The sequence below is a fragment of the Oncorhynchus tshawytscha genome, linkage group LG30 (genome assembly GCF_018296145.1).
Source record: "Oncorhynchus tshawytscha isolate Ot180627B linkage group LG30, Otsh_v2.0, whole genome shotgun sequence".
NCBI classification, from domain to species: domain Eukaryota; kingdom Metazoa; phylum Chordata; class Actinopteri; order Salmoniformes; family Salmonidae; genus Oncorhynchus; species Oncorhynchus tshawytscha.
The window spans coordinates 7,959,737-7,985,666 of record NC_056458.1 but is presented as its reverse complement, the minus strand read 5'-3'; the positions used below and the strand labels follow the sequence as shown (position 1 = coordinate 7,985,666).

Genomic DNA, 25,930 nt, shown 5'->3' with positions numbered 1-25,930 from the left:
AACAAGTATGCATTATCATAAGTAGTTACTGTATGCCATTTTTTAGCATGCGCTTTTATCCAAAGCGACTTGCAGTCATGCATACATACATTTTTGGTATGGGTGGCCCCAGCGGGAATTGAACCCACAAACTTGTGTTGCAACCACCATGCTCTACCGAGTCACACAGGACAATGTAATTAGTTAAATGTCTGTCCGTCAGTATACAGGAAAGGGTAGCTACATGTTTCAACAATAACTCTAGTGCTAGTAACTGAAATTGGATCAAGGCTGACTGGTTGATACTGGTGCACCAAAGTACTTAGAGTCAATGTGTACGCCAAGTAGCTATAATTTACTGTGAGCTTCAAGAGAAGTGTTGCGACTTTATTCACAGGAACCAGGACCTAATTTCTGGGAACAGGAAAACCAAAACATCCAACAGGATGAGAAACCATTACCCTGAAGCACCCACCCATCTAGATCAGTGCCACAGCCCAGCCCTGATATCCCTTCCACCTCAATACATCCATGACCACACTCCGAGGCTGGAAGGACAGGTTGGCAAGGTCCAGAAGTACAAGCAGTGTACAGTACATGTCCCCCGCTGAGACCTTGACTCGATTCACAGTAAGTACTTCTTGTCTGTGGATATGCACTTTTGTCCTCTGTTCTTTCTGTTTTGGATCCAAATGATCTCATCTTTATATTCTCATAAACTGTTTATATAAAATGGTATGATTTTCATTGTGGGGTGCATTTGTATAGACATACTTTGGATTTAAAAGCATGCTTGCACTGTGTAAGCATTCTTTACCGTATATGCTTGAAAAACATGTAGTTTGTATATTAACTTTGTCTACTGTATTTTAATCCCTTACTCATTTTTAAGAATTTTTCCCACTGTGAATTTAATGAATATAATAGCTACTGTACAATAGATTATAATTTGTGTATATCAACGATATATTATTTTCACAATATTCTTTAAAACTGTGAATTGTAGTTTGCTTCACAGTCACGTGAAATATGTATGTCTGTTTTAATAGTTCCCTCTGAATATAAACAAAGATTTATATCAAGACTATTACACATTTAACCCTATTTTAAATAAGTAAGGGATAATCAACGAGGGGATTATACATTAAGGAAAATAATGAACGCTCATTATTTTCCAGAGAACGCATAGAGCCCCGATTTGATATGTCCCTTTTACACCGTGGCTATAATTGAATCCACTGAAGTAGTTAGCACGTTTACTGGCATTTATTATTATTATTATTATTAAAGATTGTCTTGAAGGGCATTCTAGAACGTACATCATTTCCCACGGTAGAATTCAGTGGCTATAGTTCATTCTTACATGTTCTATGTTTGAGCTGCATTTGAAAGCAAGTCGAATTGAAAACATTATTGGCATTGTTGAATTCGATTTTCACAATAGCAAGCCAGGACTGCTGGTTTGAAGCGAGTCTGTTTGTTTGGTTACCAAGGAAACTACTATAGATATCTGGTACATTTGCTAGCTAGCTACTTCAGTGGATGTTGACCATTTCCACCGGCACATTAACACATTTCTAGAGGCAAATGTGTTACATTATAGCCATGGTATTGTAGTATACCCTACTATGGGGTCGAGCGTGCTGTGGACACAACTGACACAGAGTTTGCAGTTCACAATAATCCATTTGGCTATTAAACACAGAATGTCACGCAATAACCCAGCAGAGTTCGTCACACTGTGAGTGTTCACGAAATCCTCTCTGTCCGAACGCCAAGTTTGTATTTAGGCAACGATTCTTCGGCTCCAGCCAGACTCCGTCTCTTAATGGACAATGCAAACCGCTCTCTTCTTTAGACCAATGTCCTGACAAAATTCAGTGAACACCCCTCTTCGGCCGATGCCAACATAGTCCTCCTAATCGCCCGCGCCCAATTCTTCAACCGAGTCCAGAAACGCAGGCCGTGTGAAATGGTTCCTCAGCTTCTAAATCTTCAAACGAATGCCAAACGCCCGTCTTCGCTGACAAACTGCAATTTTCGGCATAAACCAGGCTAAACTATGTTAGCTGGCGCAGCCTAGTCTCACATTACACGTTACATAGTAAACGTAAATCCAGAATGTTGGATGCAAGGTCCGATCACTTCTGACAACAATGTAATGAAACAGGCAGGGAGCAGGTCTCGAACCCTCAACCTTCTAGCCCGAAGTCCAGCGCAATCAACTGTGCCGCAAAAGAATGCTCCAGCAGCAGAGTTGATATTGGAGCTTATAACCCCAGGGTTGTTACAATATCATACCAATTGTCATTTGTAAACATATCATGAGAAATGGTTGTAGGACATGCACAAATTAATACATACCATAAGAAATGTATCATATCATACCAAATGGAGTGTCTCGGATTTACGTACAGAAATAATACTAAATGCTCTGAGTGAAGTGTCTTGAATTTATGTGAATAATGATGAGTGAGAAAGATATACACACAAATATCATAACCCCAAGACATGCTAACCAAGTGTTTCCCAAACTCTGTCCTCGGGACCCCAAGCATGCAAGTTTTGTTTTTCCCCTAGCCTTACACAGCTGATTAAAATAATCAACTAATCACCAAGCTTTGATAATTTGGATCAGCTGATTAGGACAAAAACCAAAGCGTGCACCCCTTGGGGTCCCGATGACCGAGTTTAGGAAACGCTGTGCTAACGTCTCACTATTACAATAACGGAAGTTAGCATTTTTATTTGGGCGGGGGTTATCATATTTGTGCTTCTTTAACTTTCTCACTCATCATGATTTACGATTCATTTAGGATTGTCAGTAATCATGGTAGCATCCACATTAATGTAGAAGTGTTTAGAGACATTGATAGGAGAATTATGTTCTCCAGGTACATCACCCAATTCAATTATATTACTCTGTCTGCAAACCAGAATTTGTAAGATCCTGGTCGAATGAAACAGACGGAGGCCCAGCTAAATAGTCATAAAAGTTTATTCACGGAATGTTCTGAAGTCAAGAATACAAATCAATTCATTTTATACTGACTTCACACGCCCGCACACACACACAAATATACCCACACACACATGCACACAAACAGACGCACACACATGTCCTGCTATGCACACACTGTCTCACTACCCAGCTGACAGAGATAGTGACCTTGTCCTTGAGACGTACTCCCCGTTCTCTCCCAAATCTCTAGTCAGGTCGGCACCAAGCTCAGACACAGTCTGTGTTTAAAATACCATAAAGACATATTGTCTTTACCCTAATTCTGACTAGGACTACACATTTATTGATTATGATTTTATACATTCTAATCAATTCCATACAATTTATATGTTTCAGGGCGGAATATTCCAATCATTCAATTAACAGATAATTCTCACCTATCAATCCACCCTAAATGACTGAATAATACACACTGATACATCAATTGTATACAAGAATAATCCAGACCAATACTTTGCTTATCATATCCTGCTGCCATATGTTACAACAGCCATTGCAAGCCCAACTATTGCCTAAACATTAACTACAAAAAATGACACGTCTATTTTTATTAATATCGTCAATCAAAATCAATCTCACAAAATCAATGTGTGTATTTTCATTCCTTATCCATCAATGACAGTTATAGGCCTACATTAAGTATCCGAACACTTCCGAAATCGGTCCGTACCTCATCATCTGTTGCACCACTGACCTCTCCAGAGTCCTGATAAGCAAAACTTTCATACAAGGGACCAAGCAACACCCACACAGAACCAAAATACTCATACAGGTGAAGGTTGCCCACAACACAGTGATTATGACATTTTTCAATTTCCCAAATACACTATCAAACCAATTTGTAAGAGAATTATCTACCCCAGAGTTCTCAGCCAATTCATGACCTAAGGTGGTTAAACCAGCCAGGGCCTTGGTCGCTGATCTGCCTGGAGCTGTGTTATCGGGGATAAACGTACAACATTCTACTTCCGTATATCACACACCCCACCACCCTTTTCAGCTAGTAACATATCCAATACTATCCTATGTAAATTCTATTGTTAAAAGATCCAGACGGAGCACTCCCTCTCTCTCTCTTCTACCTGGCTCTAGGTCTTTGTGTTTGATAAGGGTGAAGGGCATGCCTAACTGCACTAGTGTACAACTACCGGTTCAATTGGTAGGCAGGTTAGGCCCCAGCCTTACACCTCCACAAACCACCAGACATCTGTTCTAGGCCTTTTTATCTTACTAAAGTCCTCGGACTCAACCACCCAGTCAGGTCCCTCATTGTCTTGTCAGCTGTGACATCCTCTGTCCTATTGCAGGTTCGTACGTCCCATCCATTTGGGATGTATCGGGCCATACAATAATAGTGGCCACCTGTAACTGTGAAAGCCTGGAGGTGATGGGCACATGGGGATGCAGATCAATGCAACTGTCATCGTCTGTCTTCCCTGCCTTCATGAACAGCTTTACCATACAGGCCATTCCCCTAGGTGTATCAATTTCATCAAATGGAAAGGGGATGGTAGTTAGCTGAGGTTTGGCTGTGGCGCAGGCATAACATTCTTCTTTCGCTACTGATCTGGCTGTATAGTGGATCCATTCTAACCAAAGGTTAGAATCTCCATAACCACCTCAATCACTTCCTTAAGATCTTTCGTCTGCACTATCCACACCGGCCCTTGGCTCTGGACTAATCTGCTGTCAGTGTCTGTTGTGTCAGATGCTCTGCTAGTTTTCTTGCTGACGATAGAGTTAGCCCCTGTCCTAACCTCCTCTACCCGGAACCGTACTAGGGTGTTGACCGAAAACTGGTCAAATCCAACATACCATAACCCTAGATCCTCTTTCATTACATTTTTAAGGGTAAGGCGTATCTTTATGCAATACATCTCTCTCTCCGGATTGCAGTCAAAACCCTCACCTTCACTATACTTCCTGTCTATCCCGACCTACGGATCTATTATGCTTGGTTAATACAAAATCCTCATCGTCTAAACCATGGGTCAAGTTACCACCCTCTGCATACTCAGGTGGGGTGTTGTGTATCAGGAATATGGCTCCCACGATAAGACAGCTCAGATCAACCAGCACTCCTGTAAAGCCCCACCCTTTCCCGGAAAACATATCAGCAGCCAGAGGTCAGGCCATACTTCTATGAACAAACACAGTGATGAAATGACTGGATCACGGAATCTTCATTAGAGAGATGATTGTGATGACTGTGATTGTTCGACAGTGTCCGTGTGTCTTACCCTTTTGCAGTGTGTGATATGAACCCAGGTAGCTCCTTCAGCTATTCTCACAGCGAAGGCTGTCACCAGGAAGTACTTGGTATGGTCCCTCCCACTGTGGCTGCTTCCAGTCCTTTCTCTTTAGTGATTGGACCCAGACCCAGTCCCCTGGCCCAATCCCGTGGGTAATCTCCTTCTGTAGTTCTCCTCTAGGACATAAAACCTTTGACTTACGGGTTTGGTTAACAAACAGTCTTCTACTTGTTCTATCTAATCGTGTCTGCCAAGTAAGTTGGGAACGCTATAAAAAAATGGTTTTAGTATTATCCAAAAGGCCACAAAGTGTCCTATCCCATCCCCCCTTTGATACATGGCTTCGCCCCTGTATCAATATATATCTACTTTAAGAGTTACCTGTGCTGTTTTCTATGGGCTTGGATGTATATGTGCTTGTCTATGTAAACCGTAATCTTTCTCTCCTTTTTTATTTCACAGGCCCTAGTCAATGCTAATATTTCGGCCTGTTGTGCAGAATAATTTCCGGGCAACGCTTCCGTGGTTAACACCTTGTTTCCAGAAACCAACTAAGCTTTCATTCCCCTTTTGTCTCCCCACAGTAACTGCTATCTACCCATTCTGTTATCTTGCTCATGTCCTAGCCCCCCTTATTAACCTTCTCCTCTCTGCTCTCAAACCTTCAAGGTCTCAGCAGTGCGGGGAGGGCTCCTCTGTCTGCCCTTTCCCCTATCTGTCTGTAGCTCTTTCTCATAACAGTCCGTAACAACTATGTGTTGTGTCCAAACATTAACTAAGTGTCTCACTGTTTGGCTTTATCTGAACTCATGGATTTTTTGAAAAAACATGTCTATGGTGGTGATTTCTAAAGTCCTTACATAGGTTAATTAAGGTTATCTCGATCCTATCAATAATCCTGAATCACCACAGATGTCATATATCCCTGTCCACTTTATACTATTTAAATAAAAATCTTCTACTGATCAAATGAGGCCAAAACGAATGCTACCCATATCCCATGCTGTCTGTACTAATGAAATCTCTCCTTCGGGAGTCCACTGTATTTAATCTAACAATAACATGGGTTAACCTTAAAATCAGTCTCATCAATAATTTCATATATGTTGCATAGTGTGGGATACCTTATCAACAGTAATTTACCATCCCTAAGATCTGCAACTTATTTATTTTCATTAATAATTTGAATGCTTATAAAATCACTATTTTTCTATCATGTATTTTCCTGCCCTATTGGCTTAAAATATTTCCTGTCCAAACCTCAATGTACCATGTCTTCCCCTATTTATTATTGATGATAAATGGAATTTTTTTCCCCTGTTGTAATACTAAATCAATAGTAACCAATTCGAAACCTTCAGTCAGTGTTTACAACAGAATCCTGAACCTCTTCCTCTTCCTCACTAGAGTTTATTCCCCCGCTCCTCATAATTTCTCCTGCCTCAATTCCACTTTCTCCACTGTGGTTCAAACCTATGATTATGTCCAAGAGCTATAAACTCCATTATAATTAATTTACCTTAAAACCAGTATCACAAATGACCACAAATTCATTATCCAAATGGCCCTCCCCTGAGGCTGATCAAATCACAAGGGAAAGCCATGATAGAGGTCAAAGGTTATACCACCCTTTTACAGTCGTGTTCCATACTATATTAGACGTATTAAAGAACCCTTTATCTAAATAATTCATGTGTTTAATTAAAACTCAGAAAATAAAACTCCTAATATTCCACATGTGAGTGTACCCCTTTAAGATATCTTGTCTCTGGGAAACATGGAAATCTACTCCCTCCAATCATTAGTTTTAAATTTCCTCAATGTTTCATGTAACTCATTCAGTCTTTCTCCAAATAGTCTCCCCAAAATGCTTGATAGGAATACCCTGCCATTAGACACACACAACTGTGATAAATGTGCACTGTCCCTTTAAAATAAAATACCCTGATGATATTCAGCTACTTCTAAAAATGTATTTGGAACTTTTAGCAACTTTTGAAAAGGGTCTCAAATCTATAATGCACGCATTTTCCCTCTAAATTACACACAATTTTCTCTGTCACACCCTCAGTCACAACATCATTGGCTGGCTGCAAAGTGCATTGTGAGTGACGTCAGCAGCAGGCGCTCTGCCCGTACCCAGGCAGCAGCAATTTCAGCGATTTGCTATTTATTGTTGGCTGACTGCAACAGCAGTAGTACGGGTTCCACAAGCCAAACCCAATGAATATAGTTGGTCACAAATGTTTGATATTGAACAGAACTTATAACATCAATCAACATCTCTCAATCAATATTGTACTGCCAGAGGTACAGAAAAGAGTGGAAGTCTGTACCTGAACAACTGTCAAATCAATTTGAGTAACGTTATTGTGTATTCTACGTAATGATGCAGTTTTATGTTATCACGCAATGATATCACAACATCTTTTAGCAACAACTCAACCTTCCTCTAGCAAATTTACCCTGAAAATTAGTTGGCAACACTGCAACCAACTCTCCTATTCCTGCCTCTAGGCAAAAATCGAACCCCTATTCAGACTGAGTTCTGCTTGAATTCTATCGTAAGAGTGAAACCAAACTTTCCAACTTTCTCTTCTCTTTCGGCTTCCCATTTATGAAATGTCCAAAATGTAAAAGTACCATGTACTTCGCTAAATATATAACCTATGTCAGTCAATCTATCGCAATTATCTCTCCGCTAATATGTAGAATTCATTAGACTTGGGTTAACTGTCTCTTCTATGATTCAATTTAAATACGACTCCATTCCCAATACGTTATTCCAGCGGTCCATTGAGGCAAGACAACGCATTCCATCAAGATCGCCCCACTATTATTTTGAATGGATTAGTCTTTCAATTTAACCTAAACAAGCTATTAAAACATTCAGTTTATATCCTAAAGAAACACTAACTAACCGTATCTCTCCCAGCAAAACATATCAGTATTTGGATTACAATCAGAATGAATTTCAGTCTATCGGTGCCAAGGCTGAGATACGAACCCGAGTCTCCCGCGTTGGAAGACAATAGTCATAATTTAAAGGTCCAAGCGTTTCCCCAGCGAGGCTTCTCCTTACTCTCTCTCCCTTGGTTCTCTCTCTATCTCCTACTCAGAATTTAGGAATAATTACTATTATGACTTTTGATAAGTTATTAGGTCTCACACGCACATACTTTCCTCCCCCCTGCTGATATCCTTATTGTAACTTGCTCAATAAGGTTGCCAAATCCTGCCCTCTTTTCTTTTTAAAATCTTTCCTCCTATTTCCCCAAGAGTAGCAATAAATATTCGACTCCTGTCTGTCCGCTCTCTCTCTTTCTCTGCTCTCTATCTACAGCCCACTGTAAAACAACCGCTGCCCCCTGTCCTGGGGTCCCGTCTCCTTTGACAGCCGCCCATCCTTTTTCTGTCTCATCTTCTTCTACCGTTATTATCCTTATCCTATGTTGATAAATTCCTCCCATTAATCTTTCCTCAAATTTTACAATAATTATTTGTATGAATCCTGATATGTCATTTAGATCACACAATTTATACGACTACAAGTTCTACTTATTCCTAGTTGTTCCTTATGACTTCTGACTGATAAATATATCTATGTGTGTGCTTTTAAAATTCATTTTGATTAAATAACTCCTATGTGTTTCACTATTGATGTGTATGTCACTACTCCCTATGTGTGAGCTCACAGTCGACAGACCTCAATTATTAAGCTGTTTTTATTTATGGTAGTGCACATGTACTGTACCTCAGGTCATTGCGGACCTGTTCCCTCAATCGATCTGACTTTACTTTATTTTGCCTTCTATATTACGTGTTCCGGCTACTGTACTTCAACCAGCTTTACTTTTAGGTCTTACTGTTAGATACCGTACTTCAACCAGTTTTACTTTTAGGTCTTACTGTTAGATACTGTACTTCAACATTTCTTAATTAGATCTCTGACCCAGTGCCGCCAACACTAACATAGATATCTTTGTCTTAAACTTTCTCTACATTAGATTATATGGACGGTATACCCGATACAAATCTTACTTACTGTTAGTTTTACAGTTAAAAATCCTCCCTCACATTTATCTTGCTCTAATTTTTTGTAAGTTTAGAATTTAACCCCAAACTAATAAATAAAGATCACCGACCTTATCTTGCAGCTGAGAATTCAATGTTGGTTGGATTTAGTCCCTGTTTTCTGTCATGTACCAGTTTGCCACCGGCCTGAAATGGAACCTCAATTTCCAGAGGTCAGGTCTTTAACTTACGGATCTCTGATCCGTCCGTGCACGGTTTTTGGCGCTCCCATGGGATGACAGAAAACAGGTATTGAAATCCGGCTCGAAGGACCAATTGATAAGAGAATTTCCAATCCCAATGATAATAACAATCAATCAATAGCTCTGACCAATTCCCGAGGTTTGTAAGACCACTGTCTGTCTCACTACCCAGCCGACAGAGATAGCGACCTTGTCCTTGAGACGTACTCCCCGTTCTCTCCCAAATCTCTAGTCAGGTCGGCACCAAGCTCAGACAGTCTGTGTTTAAAATACCATAAAGACATTTTGTCTTTAGCCTAATTCTGACTAGGACTACACATTTATTGATTATGATTTTATACATTCTAATCAATTCCATACAATTATATGTTTCAGGGCGGAATATTGTAATCATTCAATTAACCTGTTGATCCTACCTCCTACTTTTTCGAACATTCTGTTAAAAGTCGTGCAACATTTCGGCGTCCTGCTACTCATGCCAGGAATATAGTATATGCATATGATTAGTATGTGTGGATAGAAAACACTCTCACGTTTCTAAAACTGGTTAAATCACCGCTGTGACTATAACAGAGCGTCTGTTTCTTCGAAAAGCGCAAGAAAAACGGATCACTGAAAACTTAAAAAAATATCCATGCGCCACTTGCATGTATTGTTCAAGGGGCACGAAATTAAATAGGGCCGAGATTGCAAGTCCTACAGCTTCCACACGATGTCACCACTCTTGTCAATTGCCTGGGAGTTGTTCCTTGGTCAAACGAGGAAGAGAGACCACTTTCCATCCGGTCTCCGACAGGATGTTTTGGAAGAGAGATTTTGGAAGATGATTTGAAGACGTGGAGCTATTGAATACACATCGCCTCGTGATCAATTTGATAGATTATTAACGTTTACTAATACCTAAAGTTGGATTACAAAAGTATTTCGAAGTGTTTTGTGAAAGTTTATCGTCGACTTTTTTAATTTAAAAAAATGACGTAGCGTTTTGAAACGGTGTTTTTTCTGAATCACACAGTTTCCATAGATGGATATTTTGGGTATATATGGACCGATTTAATCGAAAAAAAGACCCAATAGTGATGTTTATGGGACATATAGGAGTGCCAACAAAGAAGCTCGTCCAAGGTAATGAACGTTTTATATTTTATTTCTGCTATTTGTGTAGCGCCGGCTACGCTAATTATTTTGTTTACGTCGCCTTCAGGTATTTCGGGGTGTTGCATGCTATCAGATAATAGCTTCTCATGCTTCTCATGCTTTCGCCGAAAAGCATTTTAATAATCTGACTTGTTGGCTAGATTCACAACGAGTGTAGCTTTAATTCAGTGCCCTACATGTGTGTTTTGATGAACGTTTGAGTTTTAACGAGTGCTATTAGCATTTGGCGTAGCGCATTTGCATTTCCAGATGCCTAGATGGGACGTCTGCATCTCAGGTCGACGCAAGAGGTTTTAACAGACAATTCTCACCTATCAGACATTCTATTCTTATTTACAATAAAAGTGACTCCAAAATGACACATTATTTACCATTCATTTCTATTGGCCACAAAATAATCTGAAATGTCACCAAAACGAACAGCAAATGCATCCAAGAAATTTGTAGAGTCAAGCTTGATGTAGTCATTGCATGCTGTGAAAATAGCACCAAATACTTAACTTTTTACCATCTTTAAAACACATGTAAGTGAATGTCCCAATACTTTTGGTCCCCTAAAATCGGGGAACTATGTACAAAAAGTGCTGTAATACATATAACGCAAACATCTAGCAAATCAAAGGTTGCATGTTCGAATCTCATCACAGACAACTTTAGCATTTTAGCAACTTTTCAACTACTTACAAATGTTTTGCTACTTTGCAACTACTTAGCATGTTAGCTAACCCTTCCCCTCACTCTAACCTTAACCCTTTTAGCCATCCCTTCGCATAACCCCAACATTAACCCTTTTAGCTAACCCTAACCTTAACACTTTAACCTAACTCTTAAACTTAACCCTAACCCCTAATCCTAACCCCTAGCCTTGCTAACGGTAGCGAGCTAGCTAATGTTAGTCACCTAGCTAGAATTCTTAACATATCATACATTTGAGTAAATTCTTTACATATTTTACATTTAGAAAATTCATAGTATATTGTACATTTTGCAAATTCGTAACATATAATACCAATTGTAATTCTTAACATATCATACAAAATCGGTGATGGACATCCACAAATGAATACATACCATAGTAATACATGATACTGATTTCTCAGATTTACGTACAGAATAATACAAAATACTCTGAGACCATATTTCAACAACCCAACCCAAACAACTAATGAAACCACTAATTTTATTGCAAAAATAACAAATTGTAAGCGAAGTGGGCAGACCTGCCTAATTCTCAATTGAAACATTGTTTTTGTGTTTAAAAGGCTAAATCACACATTCTGTTAACATATGACCTCAGATTGATCTGTCTTGCAATTTGTAGTCTGATATTTCAGATTAAGATATGATAATTTTTCACAAAATTGTTTGGATGTGGTGAACTACTTTTTCAACGTGACTTTAGTTAAGTAAACTATGTTATTTATTTGTAGTTGTATTGTAGCTTAACTTCTTCCAGTGTTTATTAATAATTGGTATCTTAGTAAACTATATTTTCAGAGTACTGTAGCTTCCCCAACACTGGATAGATATGATTGATTTATCAATAGTAAATTCTACAATTACATTCTCATGATGTTCCAGGTCCCAGAAGAATGTTGAAGAGTAAAACGTGGCAGTTGACAGCCATATTAATGCTTATATCTGATTGGAGTCAGTGCATCAAGTCACAACAATTTACAGGTTAGTCTCTGCAGGTGTCTTTCCATTCATTAATCACTGTTTTACTGTGTAATATCTCATAATAACAGGCAGATTTCCGTTCAAAGTTATGTTTGTACATGAATGTGATGGGCTGTCAAATACACTGTACTATATTCATTTTTTATTTTACCTTTATTTAACCAGGCAAGTCAGTTAAGAACAAATTCTGATTTTCAATGACGGCCTAGGAACAGTGGGTTAACTGCCTGTTCAGGGGCAGAACGACAGATTTGTACCTTGTCAGCTCGGGGTTTGAACTCCCAACCTTCCAACGCTCTAACCACTAGGCTACCCTGCCACCCCTATATATAGGCTATATAGGTGGTTATATCCAGACAGCACATGGCTAGGTGGGTGGTGGTGAGTGTGGGAGGTTGAAATGAAAGCACACTGCACAGTCACATGGCCGCTCAGCATCACAGAGTGTGTTTGCACATTGGCAAGATGTCGCCAAGAGATCTGGATTAGATCACATTTTCCCTTCAGCCGCTATTTGGACGACGCATGTCAAAGCTCCTAAATTATACTGGCAATAATAAAAAGTTACAGTCGTGAGTAAATACATTTTTTATACTCTTCATTTTTCATACTTGTCCCCTGTGGGAATCAAAGCCACAAAGCTCCATGCTCTACCAACTGAGCTAAATGAGAATATAATAGATTGGAAATGACTTTGTTTGTGGGTAAAATGAAGAGGGAAGACTAGAGTTAATGTCAAGTTTATTAACCTATTGCTATACCATCAAATTCTTACAATTACTCCGGCACAAAGAAGAGAGGAACAAGGAACAGAGAAACAGAAACATCACATTTAACAAAAATCTAGCTTATGCAGGCTGAGGAACACACTATTTACCAAGAGGGTTTTCATCTATATTTTAGCTGTCTATTTACCACCACAAACTGATACTGCCACTGACCGCACTCAACGATCTGTATAAGGCCATAAGCAAACAAGAAAATGCTCATCCAGAGGCGGCAGGGCTTGCAAACTATTACGGACTACAAAGGAAAGCACAGCCGCGAACTGCCATTGACTCAAGCCTACCAGACGAGCTAAATTACTTCTATGCTCGTTTTGAGGCAAGCAGTACTGAAGCATGCTTGAGAGCACTAGCTCTTCCGCACGACTGTGTGATCATGCTCTCCGTAGCCGACGTGAGTAAGACCTTGAAACAGGTCAACATTCCCAAGGCTGCAGGAACAGACGGGTTACCAGGAAGTGAATCCGAGCATGTGCTGACCAACTGGCAAGTGTCTTCACTGACATTTTCAACCTGTCCCTGACCGAGTCTGTAATACCAAAATGTTTCAAGCAGACCACCATATTCCCTGTGCCCAAGAACACCAAGATAATCTGCCTAAATGACTACCGACCAGTAGCACGCATGTCTGTAGCCGTGAAGTGCTTTGAAAGGCTGGTCATGGTTCACAACACCGTTATCCCAGAAATCCTAGAACCCACTCCAATTTGCATACCGCCCCAACAGACCCACACATGAAGCAATCTCTATTGCACTCCACACTGTCATTTCCCACCTGGACAAAAGGAAAATCTATCTTTTCTATTTATTTACCTTGTTTTTTTTGTTTTACTTCAGTTTATTTTGGTAAATAATTTCTTAACAATTATTTTTCTTAAAACTGCAATGTTGGTGAAGGGCTTGTAAGTTAGCATTTCACTGTAAGGTCTGTTACCTGTTGTATTCGGAGCATGTGACGAATCAAATTTGATTTGAATATGTGATGAATGTATTTACAAAATAAGGTGAAAAGAATGCATGGGACAAGTACTGTAATCAGAAAACGCGCTTTTATTCATTTTTTTTAATGATATTTTCTGATAAATGTATTGCCAACCATGACCTGAAAATGTTGACTGTCCATCGGTAAGCTATGCCTAAAAGTTGCGATATGTGGCCCCCACGAGTGCAGAATGATTATACACCCAGAGAAGGCTGCATTGTGACACTCGACGCCAGTCAGCACGCAAATCTTTGGCCGACATATATAAATGCGTAGGGAATATGTCGTTTGGAGAGCGTTTGTACATTGGTAAAATGACGCCGAGACATCTGAATAGAATGTTGATGCCTGGCCTATTTATATAAACGATGTAGAATGTAGGCAATGTGCTAATGCTCTCAATACTATACCACATATTCCCGATGTATCATGTGTACATCGTAACTACGTTCGGCAGACGTGTGTGCTATTTGGGTCCCAATTTCAATACAACATCTACAGCCGACTCGTTGATGCTGAGGGGCCATGTGACGGTGTAGCGCGCATGCATTTTGACCTCCCACAGCCGCTTTCCCGCCGACCTAAACTGGCTGCAAGGACTGAGCATCCATAATAGCGAAATTATAGGGTCTAACCATGTAGAGGCTATAACGTGCTTATTTACAATTAAATTGTTTACAAACAATAGATAAAACAAGCTTATATTTTGGCTTCGGATGGGTTACAACAATATATATAATGAATTGATGAACCAATCACAGATTGCCTCTTAATGCTTACTGCAAGCTTGCAGGTGCCTTTTGCTCTATTAACCTTTGACCTGAAAATACTGTGTACCTCATTGACTTCCAGTGGATCCTCCTGAGAACATTGGGATTGATGACCCTGGCCACCTCGGGCCGCTCTACATCCACTGGACGGCTCCAGCCAGCCTGACCAACTTGACTGCCTGCTCCATGAGATACCATCTGGAGTACTTCAACACATATCAGAGCAGATGGACTGTAAGTCACTGGACACAAAACTAGACATTGTCAAACGTGTACCCACCTCCCGGCGTTCTTCTTATCCTGCCAACACTTGTCTGCCAGGACAGGACTGTGTGTCCTAATGCTACTGTATTCTTATACACAGAATAACAGAGGAACGTGATACACCATCCATAAACATCCTGCCAAAACCAGTTATGATTTACATCAGAAGTCAATATTTCCCAATGATATCATCTCCTAAGATCTGTCTAGATTTGTGGTTGACTAGCTGTAATTGTATTTAGATTCAATGGAATTATTCTGGGTTTTTTCCAGTGAATGTAAAACATCCTACAGCCTTTTTAGGGGGAGTAAGAATTAAATATTCATGAACGTATTCATGAGAACATCATGAATACATTGGAGATTTTTTTAAACTCTTTTCAATATAGTAGTAATGGCCAGGTGCCAGGTATGCATAATATTAATGTGATATTGTCTGTGAATGGTTAGGTGATCAGGACTGTACGGACATGGTACCGTGCTCAGTTTGACCTGGAGAAGGAGGTCAGGGTGCGGATTTCCACCTTACTGAAGGGAGGCTGCACCAACGGCACTGAGCTCAAGAGCCCCTTCACAGAGATGGTTCTGCCACCCAATAACACAGGTGAGGTCAGGAGGACAATGTGCTTTTGTAGATATGGAATTGTTTGGATTAAATGACACCAATAGGCTGACAGAAAGCGAGATTCGTTCTATCCTCTTATCATCCTATTTAGGAATGAACAATGATTGAGTGCTGTATAGCTGGAATTCTCTACAGGCACCATTATGGACAGGGGCGGAATGGGGCGGTTCGATTTGGTCGACCAGCTTCAACCATCTATTTATCTCTTAACCTCTTTTAATTTGCTTCCAGGCCCAGTTGGCTCCAGGGTCCAGGGGTTTGGTTGCGTGTTTTATCAGAAGGAGTTCATGGAGTGCACCTGGGAGACGGGCTTGGAGGAGCCAACCCAATCCCAGTACAGCCTGTACTTTTGGTAGGTCACCCTAAATGGGTACGTTAGAACATCTCTCCTAATGTATGGCCTACCTACATGTCTGTACCTGTTATATACTGGACAAATGTGGCGTGTTGATGCCTGAGTGTGTCTGTGTGCTTCTCCAGGCATCGGGAGATGGAGCAAGCTGAGGAGTGTCCTCAGTACATCCACTCCAATGGGGTCAGGACTGGCTGCAAATTCACAGAGGAATCTCTCTCAGAATTCAGTGATTTCAACATATGCATAAACAGCTCCTCTCCCAAGGTGGTCTTGAGGTTGGCGTTCTTCTCCCTGCAAATTCAGAATTATGGTACTTAACACTCAACTTCACAACAAGGCATGATATGCCTCACTTATTCAATGTAATGCTGCTAGATTTTCTTCACATAAACATTCTTCAGCTGCACACAATGTTATTTTTTATAACGTCCTTTGTTCATAGCACATCCAGATATTATCTGCACAGTCTAATCTCTCCTCCGGTCTCATTACACCCACCGGTACTTGCAATGACATCATTGTCTTCTCAGTTCTGGTTTCTTTGTAAATAATCCACTGACTCCTTTGGGCCTCTCTGTACTCTAGTGAAACCTGCAGCCATTGAGACAGTGCATCTGGAAGCTAGTCCAGACAGGAGGCTCCAGGTGCAGTGGGACTTGCCCAACGAGAGGATTCCCAGGCACTGCCTTGAGTATGAAGTGGAAGCCAGAGAGGAGGGCGTAGGCGGGCAGCGATTGTTGGTATGTCCTTCTTGAACCTGTCTCTCAATACATTCCAATGACATTATGTGTCAAAACATTGTGTAATTCCCTGAGATAACAGGTAGCGTAGCAACTTGGCTCAGTCTGCAAGGTATAGTGGGCAGTGTTGCAATCTACTGCAAAGATAGCCTGCAGAGTTCTGTCCTACTATCCAGGTCTGTACCCAAACAATTTGAACTTCTACTTTTAAAAATCCACCTCTCTAAAAACAAGTCTATCACCGTTGCCGCCTTCTATAGACCACCCTCTGTCCCCAGCTGTGCTCTGGACACCATATGTGAACTGATTGCCTGCCATCTATCTTCAGAGCTCGTGCTACTAGGTGACCAAAACTGGAACATGCTACAATCTAAACTTGATGCCCTCAATTTCACGCAAATTATCAATGAACCTACCAGGTACCACCCTAAAGCCGTAAACACGGGCACCCTCATAGATATCATCCTAACCAACTTGCCCTCTAAATACACCTCTGCTGTTTTCAACCAAGATCTCAGCGATCACTGCCTCATTGCCTGCATCCGTAATGGGTCAGCGGTCAAACCACCTCCACTCATCACTGTCAAACGCTCCCTGAAACACTTCAGCGAGCAGGCCTTTCTAATCGACCTGGCCGGGGGGATCCTGGAAGGATATAGATCTCATCCCGTCAGTAGAGGATGCCTGGTTATTCTTTTTAAATGCCTTCCTCACCATCTTAAATAAGCATGCCCCATTCAAGAAATTTAGAACCAGGAACAGATATAGCCCTTGGTTCTCTCCAGACCTGATTGCCCTTAACCAACACAAAAACATCCTATGGCGTTCTGCGAACAGCCCGTGATATGCAACTTTTCAGGAAAGCTGGAAACCAATATACACAGGCAGTTAGTAAAGCCAAGGCTAACATTTTCAAGCAGAAATTTGCTTCCTGCAACACAAACTCAAAAAAGTTCTGGGACACTGTAAAGTCCATGGAGAATAAGAACACCTCCTCCCAGCTACCCACTGCACTGAAGATAGGAAACACTGTCACCACCGATAAATCCACTATAATTGAGAAGTTCAAAGAGCATTTTTCTACGGCTGGACATGCTTTCCACCTGGCTACCCCTACCCCGGTCAACAGCACTGCACCCCCCACAGCAAATCGCCCAAGCCTTCCCCATTCCTCCTTCTCCCACATCCCACATCATGTTCTGAAAGAGTTGCAAAATCTGGACCCCTACAAATCAGCCGGGCTAGACAATCTGGACCCTTTCTTTCTAAAATTATCTGCCAAAATTGTTCCCACCCCTATTTACTAGCCTGTTCAACCTCTATTTCGTGTCGTCTGAGATTCCCAAAGATTGGAAAGCAGCTGCGGTCATCCCCCTCTTCAAAGGGGGGGACACTCTTGACCCAAACTGCTACAGACCTATATCTATCCTACCCTGCTTTTCTAAGGTCTTCGAAAGCCAAGTCAACAAACAGATTACAGACCATTTCGAATCATGGGTGCACCTCAGCCACGCTCAAGGTCCTAAATGATATCTTAACCGCCATCGACAAGAAACATTACTGTGCAGCCGTATTCATTGATCTGGCCAAGGCTTTCAACTCTGTCAATCACCACATCCTCATCGGCAGACTCGACAGCCTTGGTTTCTCAAATGATTGCCTCGCCTGGTTCACCAACTACTTCTCTGATAGAGTTCAGCGTGTCAAATCGGACGGTCTGCTGTCCGGACCTCTGCAGTCTCTATGGGGGTGCCACAGGGTTCAATTCTTGGACCGACTCTTTTCTCTGTATACATCAATGATGTCGCTCTTGCTGCTGGTGAGTCTCTGATCCACCTCTACGCAGACGACAACATTCTGTATACTTCCGGCCCTTCGTTGGACACTGTGTTAACAACCGTCCAGGCGAGCTTCAATGCCTTTACAACTCTCCTTCTGTGGCCTCCAATTGCTCTTAAAAGTAAAACTAAATGCATGCTCTTCAACCGATCGCTGCCTGCACTGGCCCGCCTGTCCAACATCACTACTCTGGACGGCTCTGACTTAGAATACGTGGACAACTACAAATACTTAGGTGTCTGGTTAGACTGTAAACTCTCCTTCCAGACTCACTCACATCAAATATATCCAATCCAAAGTTAAATCTAGAATTGGCTTCCTATTTTGTAACAAAGCATCCTTCACTCATGCTGCCAAACATAACCTTGTAAAACTGACCATCCTATCAATCCTCGACTTCGGCGATGTCATTTACAAAATAGCCTCCAATACCCTACTCAACAAATTGGATGCAGTCTATCACAGTGCAATCCGTTTTGTCACCAAAGCCCCAAATACTACCCACCACTGCGACCTGTATGCTCTCGTTGGCTGGCCCTCGCTTCATACTCGTCGCCAAACCCACTGGCTCCATGTCATCTATAAGACCCTGCTAGGTAAAGTCCCCTCTTATCTCAGCTCGCTAGTCACCATAGCAGCACCCACCTGTAGCACTCGCTCCAGCAGGTATATCTCTCTGGTCACCCCCAAAACCAATTCTTCCTTTGGCCGCCTCTCCTTCCAGTTCTCTGCTGCCAATGACTGGAATGAACTACAAACATTTCTGAAACTGGAAACATCTCCCTCACTAGCTTTAAGCACCAGCTGTCAGAGCAGCTCATATATTACTGCACCTGTACATAGGCCATCTATAATTTAGCCCAAACAACTACCTCTTTCCCTACTTTATTTATTTATTTATTTATTTTGCTCCTTTGCATCCCATTATTTCTATCTCTACCTTGCACAGTCTTCTACTGCAAATCACCCATTCCAGTGTTTTACTTGCTATATTGTATTTACTTCGCCACCATGGCCTTTTTTGCCTTTACCTCCCTTATCTCACCTCACTTGCTCACATTGTATATATACTTATTTTTCTACTGTATTATTGACTGCATGTTTGTTTTACTCCATGTTTGTTTTACTCCATTTTGCTCTGTGTTGTTGTATGTGTCGAACTGCTATGCTTTATCTTAGCCAGGTCACAATTGTGAATGAGAACTTGTTCTCAACTTACCTACCTGGTTAAATAAAGGTGACATTTAAAAAATAGTAAAGACAGAAATGCATGATCTCAGATCATGCAGGCACATACTGTACTGAACATAGTTCTCATTTTGTTTTGACACATAACATCATTGAATATAACCTTTGAAGGAGAAAATAATAATATTATTGGTTAGAGAATAGACTAAAATCTCTCTGAAGTTTTGTTCAGATCTGATATTGTTCCTGTCACCAGCAGCAGAGGAACGTAACCAATGAGATGACGCTGACTTCCCTCTCAATGGATGGTGCCCGGAGGAAGTGCTTCCGGGTCAGGTCTAGGATGCACCACTACTGTGCTGACAGAGGCTTCTGGAGTGACTGGAGCCATTGGTCCTGTCACTCAGGTAACAGATTTCTCCATACAGAAATCATCTCCTGGTGTATATCCTTAAATTCAATTCATAGATTTGCCTGTTTGTTCTCCTCCATGCATATTTTCCCCCCTGTATATACAGTTGAAGTCGGAAGTTTACATACACTTAGGTTGGAGTCATTAAAACTCGTTTTTCAACCACTCCACAAATTTCTTGTTAACAAACTATAGTTTTGGCAAGTCGGTTAGGACATCTACTTTGTGCATGACACAAGTAATTTTTCCAACAATTGTTAAGAGGCAGATTATTTCACTTACAATTCACAGTATCACAATTCCAGTGGGTCAGAAGTTTACATACAGTAAGTTGACTGTGTCTTTTAAACACCTTGGAAAATTCCAGAAAATGATGTCATGGCTTTAGAAGCTTCTGAGAGGCTAATTGACATCATTTGAGTCGATTGGAGGTGGACCTGTGGATGTATTTCAAGGCCTTCCTTCAAACTTAGTGCCTCTTTGCTTGACATCATGGGTTACTCAAAAGAAATCAGCCAAGACCTCAGAAAATATATTGTAGACCTCCACAAGTCTGGTTCATCCTTGGGAGCAATTTCCAAACGCCTGAAGGTACCACGTTCATCTGTACAAACAATAGTACGCAAGTATAAACACCATGGGACCATGCAGCCGTCATACCGCTCAGGAAGGAGACGCGTTCTGTCTCCTAGAGATTAACGTACTTTGGGGCTAAAAGTGCAAATCAATCCCAGAACAACAGCAAAGAACCTTGTGAAGATGCTGAAGTAAACAGGTACAAAAGTATCTATATCCACAGTAAAACAAGTCCTATATTGACATAACCTGGAAGGCTGCTCAGCAACGAAGAAGCCACTGCTTCAAAACCACCATTAAAAAATCCAGATGACGGTTTGCTACTGATCATGGGGACAAAGATAATACTTTTTGGAGAAATGTCCTCTGGTCTGATGAAACAAAAATAGAACTGTTTGGCCACAATGACCATTGTTATGTTTGGAGGAAAAAGGGAGAGGCTTGCAAGCCGAAGAACACCATCCCAACGGAGAAGCACAGGGGTGGCAGCATCATGTTGTGGGGGTGCTTTGCTGCAGGAGGTACTGGTGCACTTCACATAATAGATGGCATCATGAGGGAGGAAAATTAGGTGGATAAATTGAAGCAAAATCGCAAGACAGCTTGGTCGCAAATGGGTCTTCCAAATGGGTCTTCCAAATGGGTCTTCCAAATGGACAATGACCCTAAGCATACTTCCAAAGTTGTGGCAAAATGGCTTAAGGACAACAAAGTCACGGTATTGGAGTGGCCATCACAAAGCCCTGACCTCAATCCTATAGAAAATCTGTAGGTCAGAACTGAAAAAGCGTGTGCGAGCAAGGAGGCCTACAAACCTGACTCCGTTACACCAGCTCTGTCAGAATGAACGGGCCAAAATTCACCCAACTTATTGTGTGAAGTTTGTGGAACGCTACCTGAAACGTTTGACCCAAGTTAAACTATTTAAAGGCAATGCTACCAAATACTAAGTAAGTGTATGTAAACTTCTGACCCACTGGGAATGTGAGGACAGAAAGAAAAGCTGAAATAAATCACTCTCTCTACTATTATTATTTTTTTATTCTAAAATAAAGTGGTGATCCTAACTGACCTAAGACAGGACATTTTTACTCTGATTAAATGTCAGGAATTGTGAAAAACTGAGTTTAAATGTATTTGGCTAAGGTGTATGTAAACTTCCAACTTCAACTGTATGCATATAAACTGAGTGTACAAAACATTAACACCTTCCTAATATTGAGTTGTGCCTCAATTTGTCAGGCATGGACTCTACAAGGTGTTAAAAGCATTCCAACAGGGATGCTGGCCCTTGTTGACTCCAATGCTTCCCACAGTTGTCAAGATGGCTGGATGTCCTTTGTGCGGTGGACCATTCTTGATACACTAGGGAAACTGTTGAGGGTGAAAAACCCAGCAGTGTTGCAGTTCTTGACACACTCAAACCGGTGCGCATGGCACCTACTACCATACCCCGTTCAAAGGCACTTAAATCTTTTGTCTCGCCCACTCACCCTCTGAATGGCACACATACACAATCCATATCTCAATTGTCTCAAAGTTAAAAAATCCTTCTTCTTTTAACCTGTCTCCTCAATCAATAAGGGATAATAGCTTTTCATCATGGTTTGTACACTCTGTGTATTTCCTGTAAGGAGGAGTCTCTGAACCCATATCTTTCCCTAGATACAGAGTCAGATGCTGTGGTGGGCTGTGCCGTGGTCATCGGGATCATCATCTCTATGTTGATCCTGTCTCTGTTTGGGTGGGCACTATGGAGAAAGTGAGTATGCGCACACAAAACCGTCTATTTAAGCACTGAAATACTGGTGAAGGATCATTGCATATCTTGATCTTCTCTCTGTCTCTTAGGTGGAAAGCCAGAGAGGGGGAAATTATCACTTTCGGTCCCCTGCACAAACTGATGGAATATTCCAAAGGACTCTCTGCTCGCAGTCATTTCAATAAAAGAAGAGAGAACCAGTAGTATAGCCTTTGCAAGCATTACCTTTGAGCAGACAAATGATAAAGAGATCAGAGTTAGACTGGTGTTCACACTTATTTGAAGCACCTGTGCAAACATGCTCAAACACACCCAAGCGCACACCCATGCACAGACACAACATGAGGATGAGACAGTTAAGCTCTGTGTAATTTCATATTCAAGACAGAATTGTATGGACTTGTATGCTGATATTCATCTCTTAAGGATCGATATGTAACTCAGTAGAATAGGAAGTGTTCTTACCAAACCATTTACGTAATGTGAAACTCCCGGTTTTATGTTACACAGTATAGACTTAAGAAATGCCATAGCTCTTTCCGGTTTGTTTACTTTCCACATTCATTCATTTATATCACAAATTATACTTACTGGAGTCGGTTTTTGTAGTTTTAGTTTGATGCCATTGCTTCCAGTCGAATGTATCTTTTAAGTGCTTTGCATAGAATTCCCCAGCCTGTTAAAATTGAATGCATTGGATGGTGTTGAACTAATGTTATGTTTAATACATTTATTTTTTTGCTGCTCTATAGCTATAAAGATGTGTTGTTTGGTATTTTGTTTACAGTATTGTATTTGCAGTGATTGGAGTCGTTCCCAGAGGGTTTTTGTCCTGGCAACCACCTGGTGTAATGGATCAATCTTCGGCACTCAGAGGTCTTTTGGAATCATACATATATGCTAGTTAATGCTCATCAGAACTCAAATAATGACATTTCTACATTTGCAATAGGTGAAAGGTCAGTTTTGCTTGGGTATCTATTGTTCAGACAATGCTGTGAGTAGATGATCGGTTTTGATTTGTTCAGACATTGATGAGGCATGATGCCAGTGGGGCCACTCTGCTTGACACAGATGATTGGACAAGCACAAACACACATGCACAAACACACAATCATGTTCATACTTGCTTCTCCCACAAAATACCTCATAACTGTACGGCTGTATTACCCTATAAATAAGAAATTGGAGGATCGTCACACCCCTTCTCTCTTCTCTTCTCAACCTGGGTTGGTGCTTTGGCCATTGGGTATGATCTGTCTCTGCCTCCCCCTGGCAGTGGTGTAAAAAGTATGCAATTGTCACACTTGAGTAAAAGTAAAGATACCTTAATAGAAAATGACTCAGTGAAAGTCACCCAGTAAAATACTACTTGAGTAAAAGTCTAAAAGTATTTGGTTTTAAATATTCTTAGGTATAAAAAGTAAAAGTATTAATTATTTCTAATTCTGTATATTAAGCGAACCAAGCAGCACCATTTTCTTGTTTCTTTATTTATGGATAGCCAGGTGCACAATCCTACACTCAGACATAGTTTACAAACTAAGCATCTGTGTTTAGTGAGTCTGCCAGAACAGAGGCAGTAGAGAGGACCAGGGATGTTCTCTTATAAGTGTGTGAATTGGACCAATTTCCTGTCCTGCTAAGCATTCAAAATGTAACAAGCACTTTTGGGTGTCAGGGGAAATGTATGGAGTAAAAAGTACATAATTTTCATTAGGAATGTAAACTGTCAAAAATATCAATAGTAAAGTACAAATACCCCCCCAATATACTTAAGTAGTACTTTAACGTATTGTTTACTTTACACTGCTGCCTCCTGGTCAGCATGTCCACAGAGCACTTCGACTGCAGGGTGACTTTTTTTGGACAATTACGATCACCATGTAATTTTAGGAGAATTCTAGTCTAACCATATTTTCTCTCACAAATTATTGCACAGAGGAAAACTGGTTAATCTGCAAATCCAAGTGATTTAATTGTCATTTATTTTCAAGAATTCAATCAAATCTATTCATACATTTTTTTACATTAATTTGATGTAATAAATACTAAACATCTTGTTGCTGTTTTTTGTGTCCAAGGTTCAAGGGTTTGTGGTACTTCGCCTATGGGGTTCTGTTTGTCTGTGGCTCCTCCTTTGCCTTCCTGCCTTCCCTGGTGATCCAGACACGCTACTTCCAGCAGTCTTTGTGCCTTTGTGTCTAAATATTTTTGATCTTTCTGACCTTCGCTGGGATTCAGTCTAAGGCGTGTTTTAGCAACCTTGACATCTAAAGGGAATTTACGATTAATCTGACATCTGCAGCGTCTAACGTGAATGCGATCTCTGCGAACATGGGATCATTGCCTTTTTGAATCCCGGCCATACTGTTGTTAATATTGATCGTTCTACAAAAGCTGCCCGTTGATTCAGTGTATCCTATTGATGTCTCTTGTCAGATGACTTTTGTGGAGGAGCAGTTTGTTGAGAGCCCAGTGAAGGAGTGTGTCCTGCTGCTGTGAATTGGGGTGTTCTCTGACATGGTCCACCTGCTGTTTGGCAGGATGGGAGATCTGCTCCAAGGGGTATGCAGGATATTCCTGCAGTTAACCACATCCAAGAGAACATAGAAACTACTGTGAACAAGATTGGAATGCAGTCCTCCTTCATTGGGTTGTGACTTTTCGTAGCAGGTCAGGAGAGCAATTTAGCTAACTCAGTCTCCTAACCTGCTATGCTAATTCTCCTAACCTGCTATGCTAATTCTCCTAACCTGCTATGCTAATTCTCCTAACCTGCTCCAAAAAAAACAATGTGGTGTCGTCTGAGGTTGTCCTTAGGACTCAATGTTGAATGGGATTAGAAGGAAACAGTGGTGGCCAAACCTCTTTAACCCTGTCCTTGTTATCATCCTCCAGATAGGCTCCTTCATGGTGCTGGGCTTGGCATCTATGCTGGTTCTTCTGTGTGTCAGGTTTGAAGGGCTGGTTGTAGTGTGTCTACTGCTGGGGGCTGTGTGACGGCTGCTCCGTCAGCTTCATGGCCCCTGTGGCCTTTGAGCTGGTGGGCCCCCTGAGAGCTTCCCAGGCCATTGGCTACCTGCTGGGCCTCAAGGCCCTCCCACTGACCGCCGGACCCCCCCTCACAGGTCTACCCTCCCTTCACCTCGTTTCGGGCAGTAATAAAATGGGCCACTAATTTGATGTGTGCTTTTTTTTAAATCACATACACCCTGTTGTAAACTTTAGTTGATCTATTGTCCTACTCTATACATGCATGAG

The 25,930-nt window shown here is 41.1% G+C and overlaps 1 protein-coding gene across 3 annotated transcripts; it reads left to right on the top strand.

The window, feature by feature from the left end:
- The first annotated feature begins 305 nt into the window (after nt 1-305).
- LOC112228857 (interleukin-13 receptor subunit alpha-2) lies at nt 306-24,727 on the top strand. 3 transcript variants are annotated; one of them, XM_024394561.2, is made up of 11 exons: nt 306-609; nt 10,546-10,655; nt 12,270-12,368; nt 14,988-15,139; nt 15,620-15,773; nt 16,026-16,146; nt 16,275-16,459; nt 16,735-16,889; nt 20,176-20,323; nt 22,570-22,666; nt 22,756-24,727. In XM_024394561.2, the coding sequence occupies exons 2-11, from the start codon at nt 10,574-10,576 to the stop codon at nt 22,868-22,870; spliced, it is 1,308 nt and encodes a 435-aa protein (XP_024250329.1). In that variant the 5' UTR covers nt 306-609; nt 10,546-10,573; the 3' UTR covers nt 22,871-24,727. The 3 variants fall into 3 exon arrangements, with proteins under 3 accessions (XP_024250329.1, XP_024250331.1, XP_024250330.1); XM_024394562.2 differs by lacking the exon at nt 10,546-10,655 and having other exon boundaries at nt 336-609; XM_024394563.2 differs by lacking the exons at nt 10,546-10,655; nt 12,270-12,368 and having other exon boundaries at nt 316-609.
- Nucleotides 24,728-25,930: the final 1,203 nt, after the last annotated feature.

Bases quoted from the DNA above. Each gene is read 5' to 3' on its own strand.
- LOC112228857 (XM_024394561.2), top strand. From the start codon at position 10,574: ATGGACCGATTTAATCGAAAAAAAGACCCAATAGTGATGTTTATGGGA. The intron at 16,147-16,274 runs GTAGGTCACCCT...GTGCTTCTCCAG, and splicing joins CAGTACAGCCTGTACTTTTG to GCATCGGGAGATGGAGCAAG. The intron at 16,460-16,734 runs GTACTTAACACT...TCTGTACTCTAG, and splicing joins CCTGCAAATTCAGAATTATG to TGAAACCTGCAGCCATTGAG.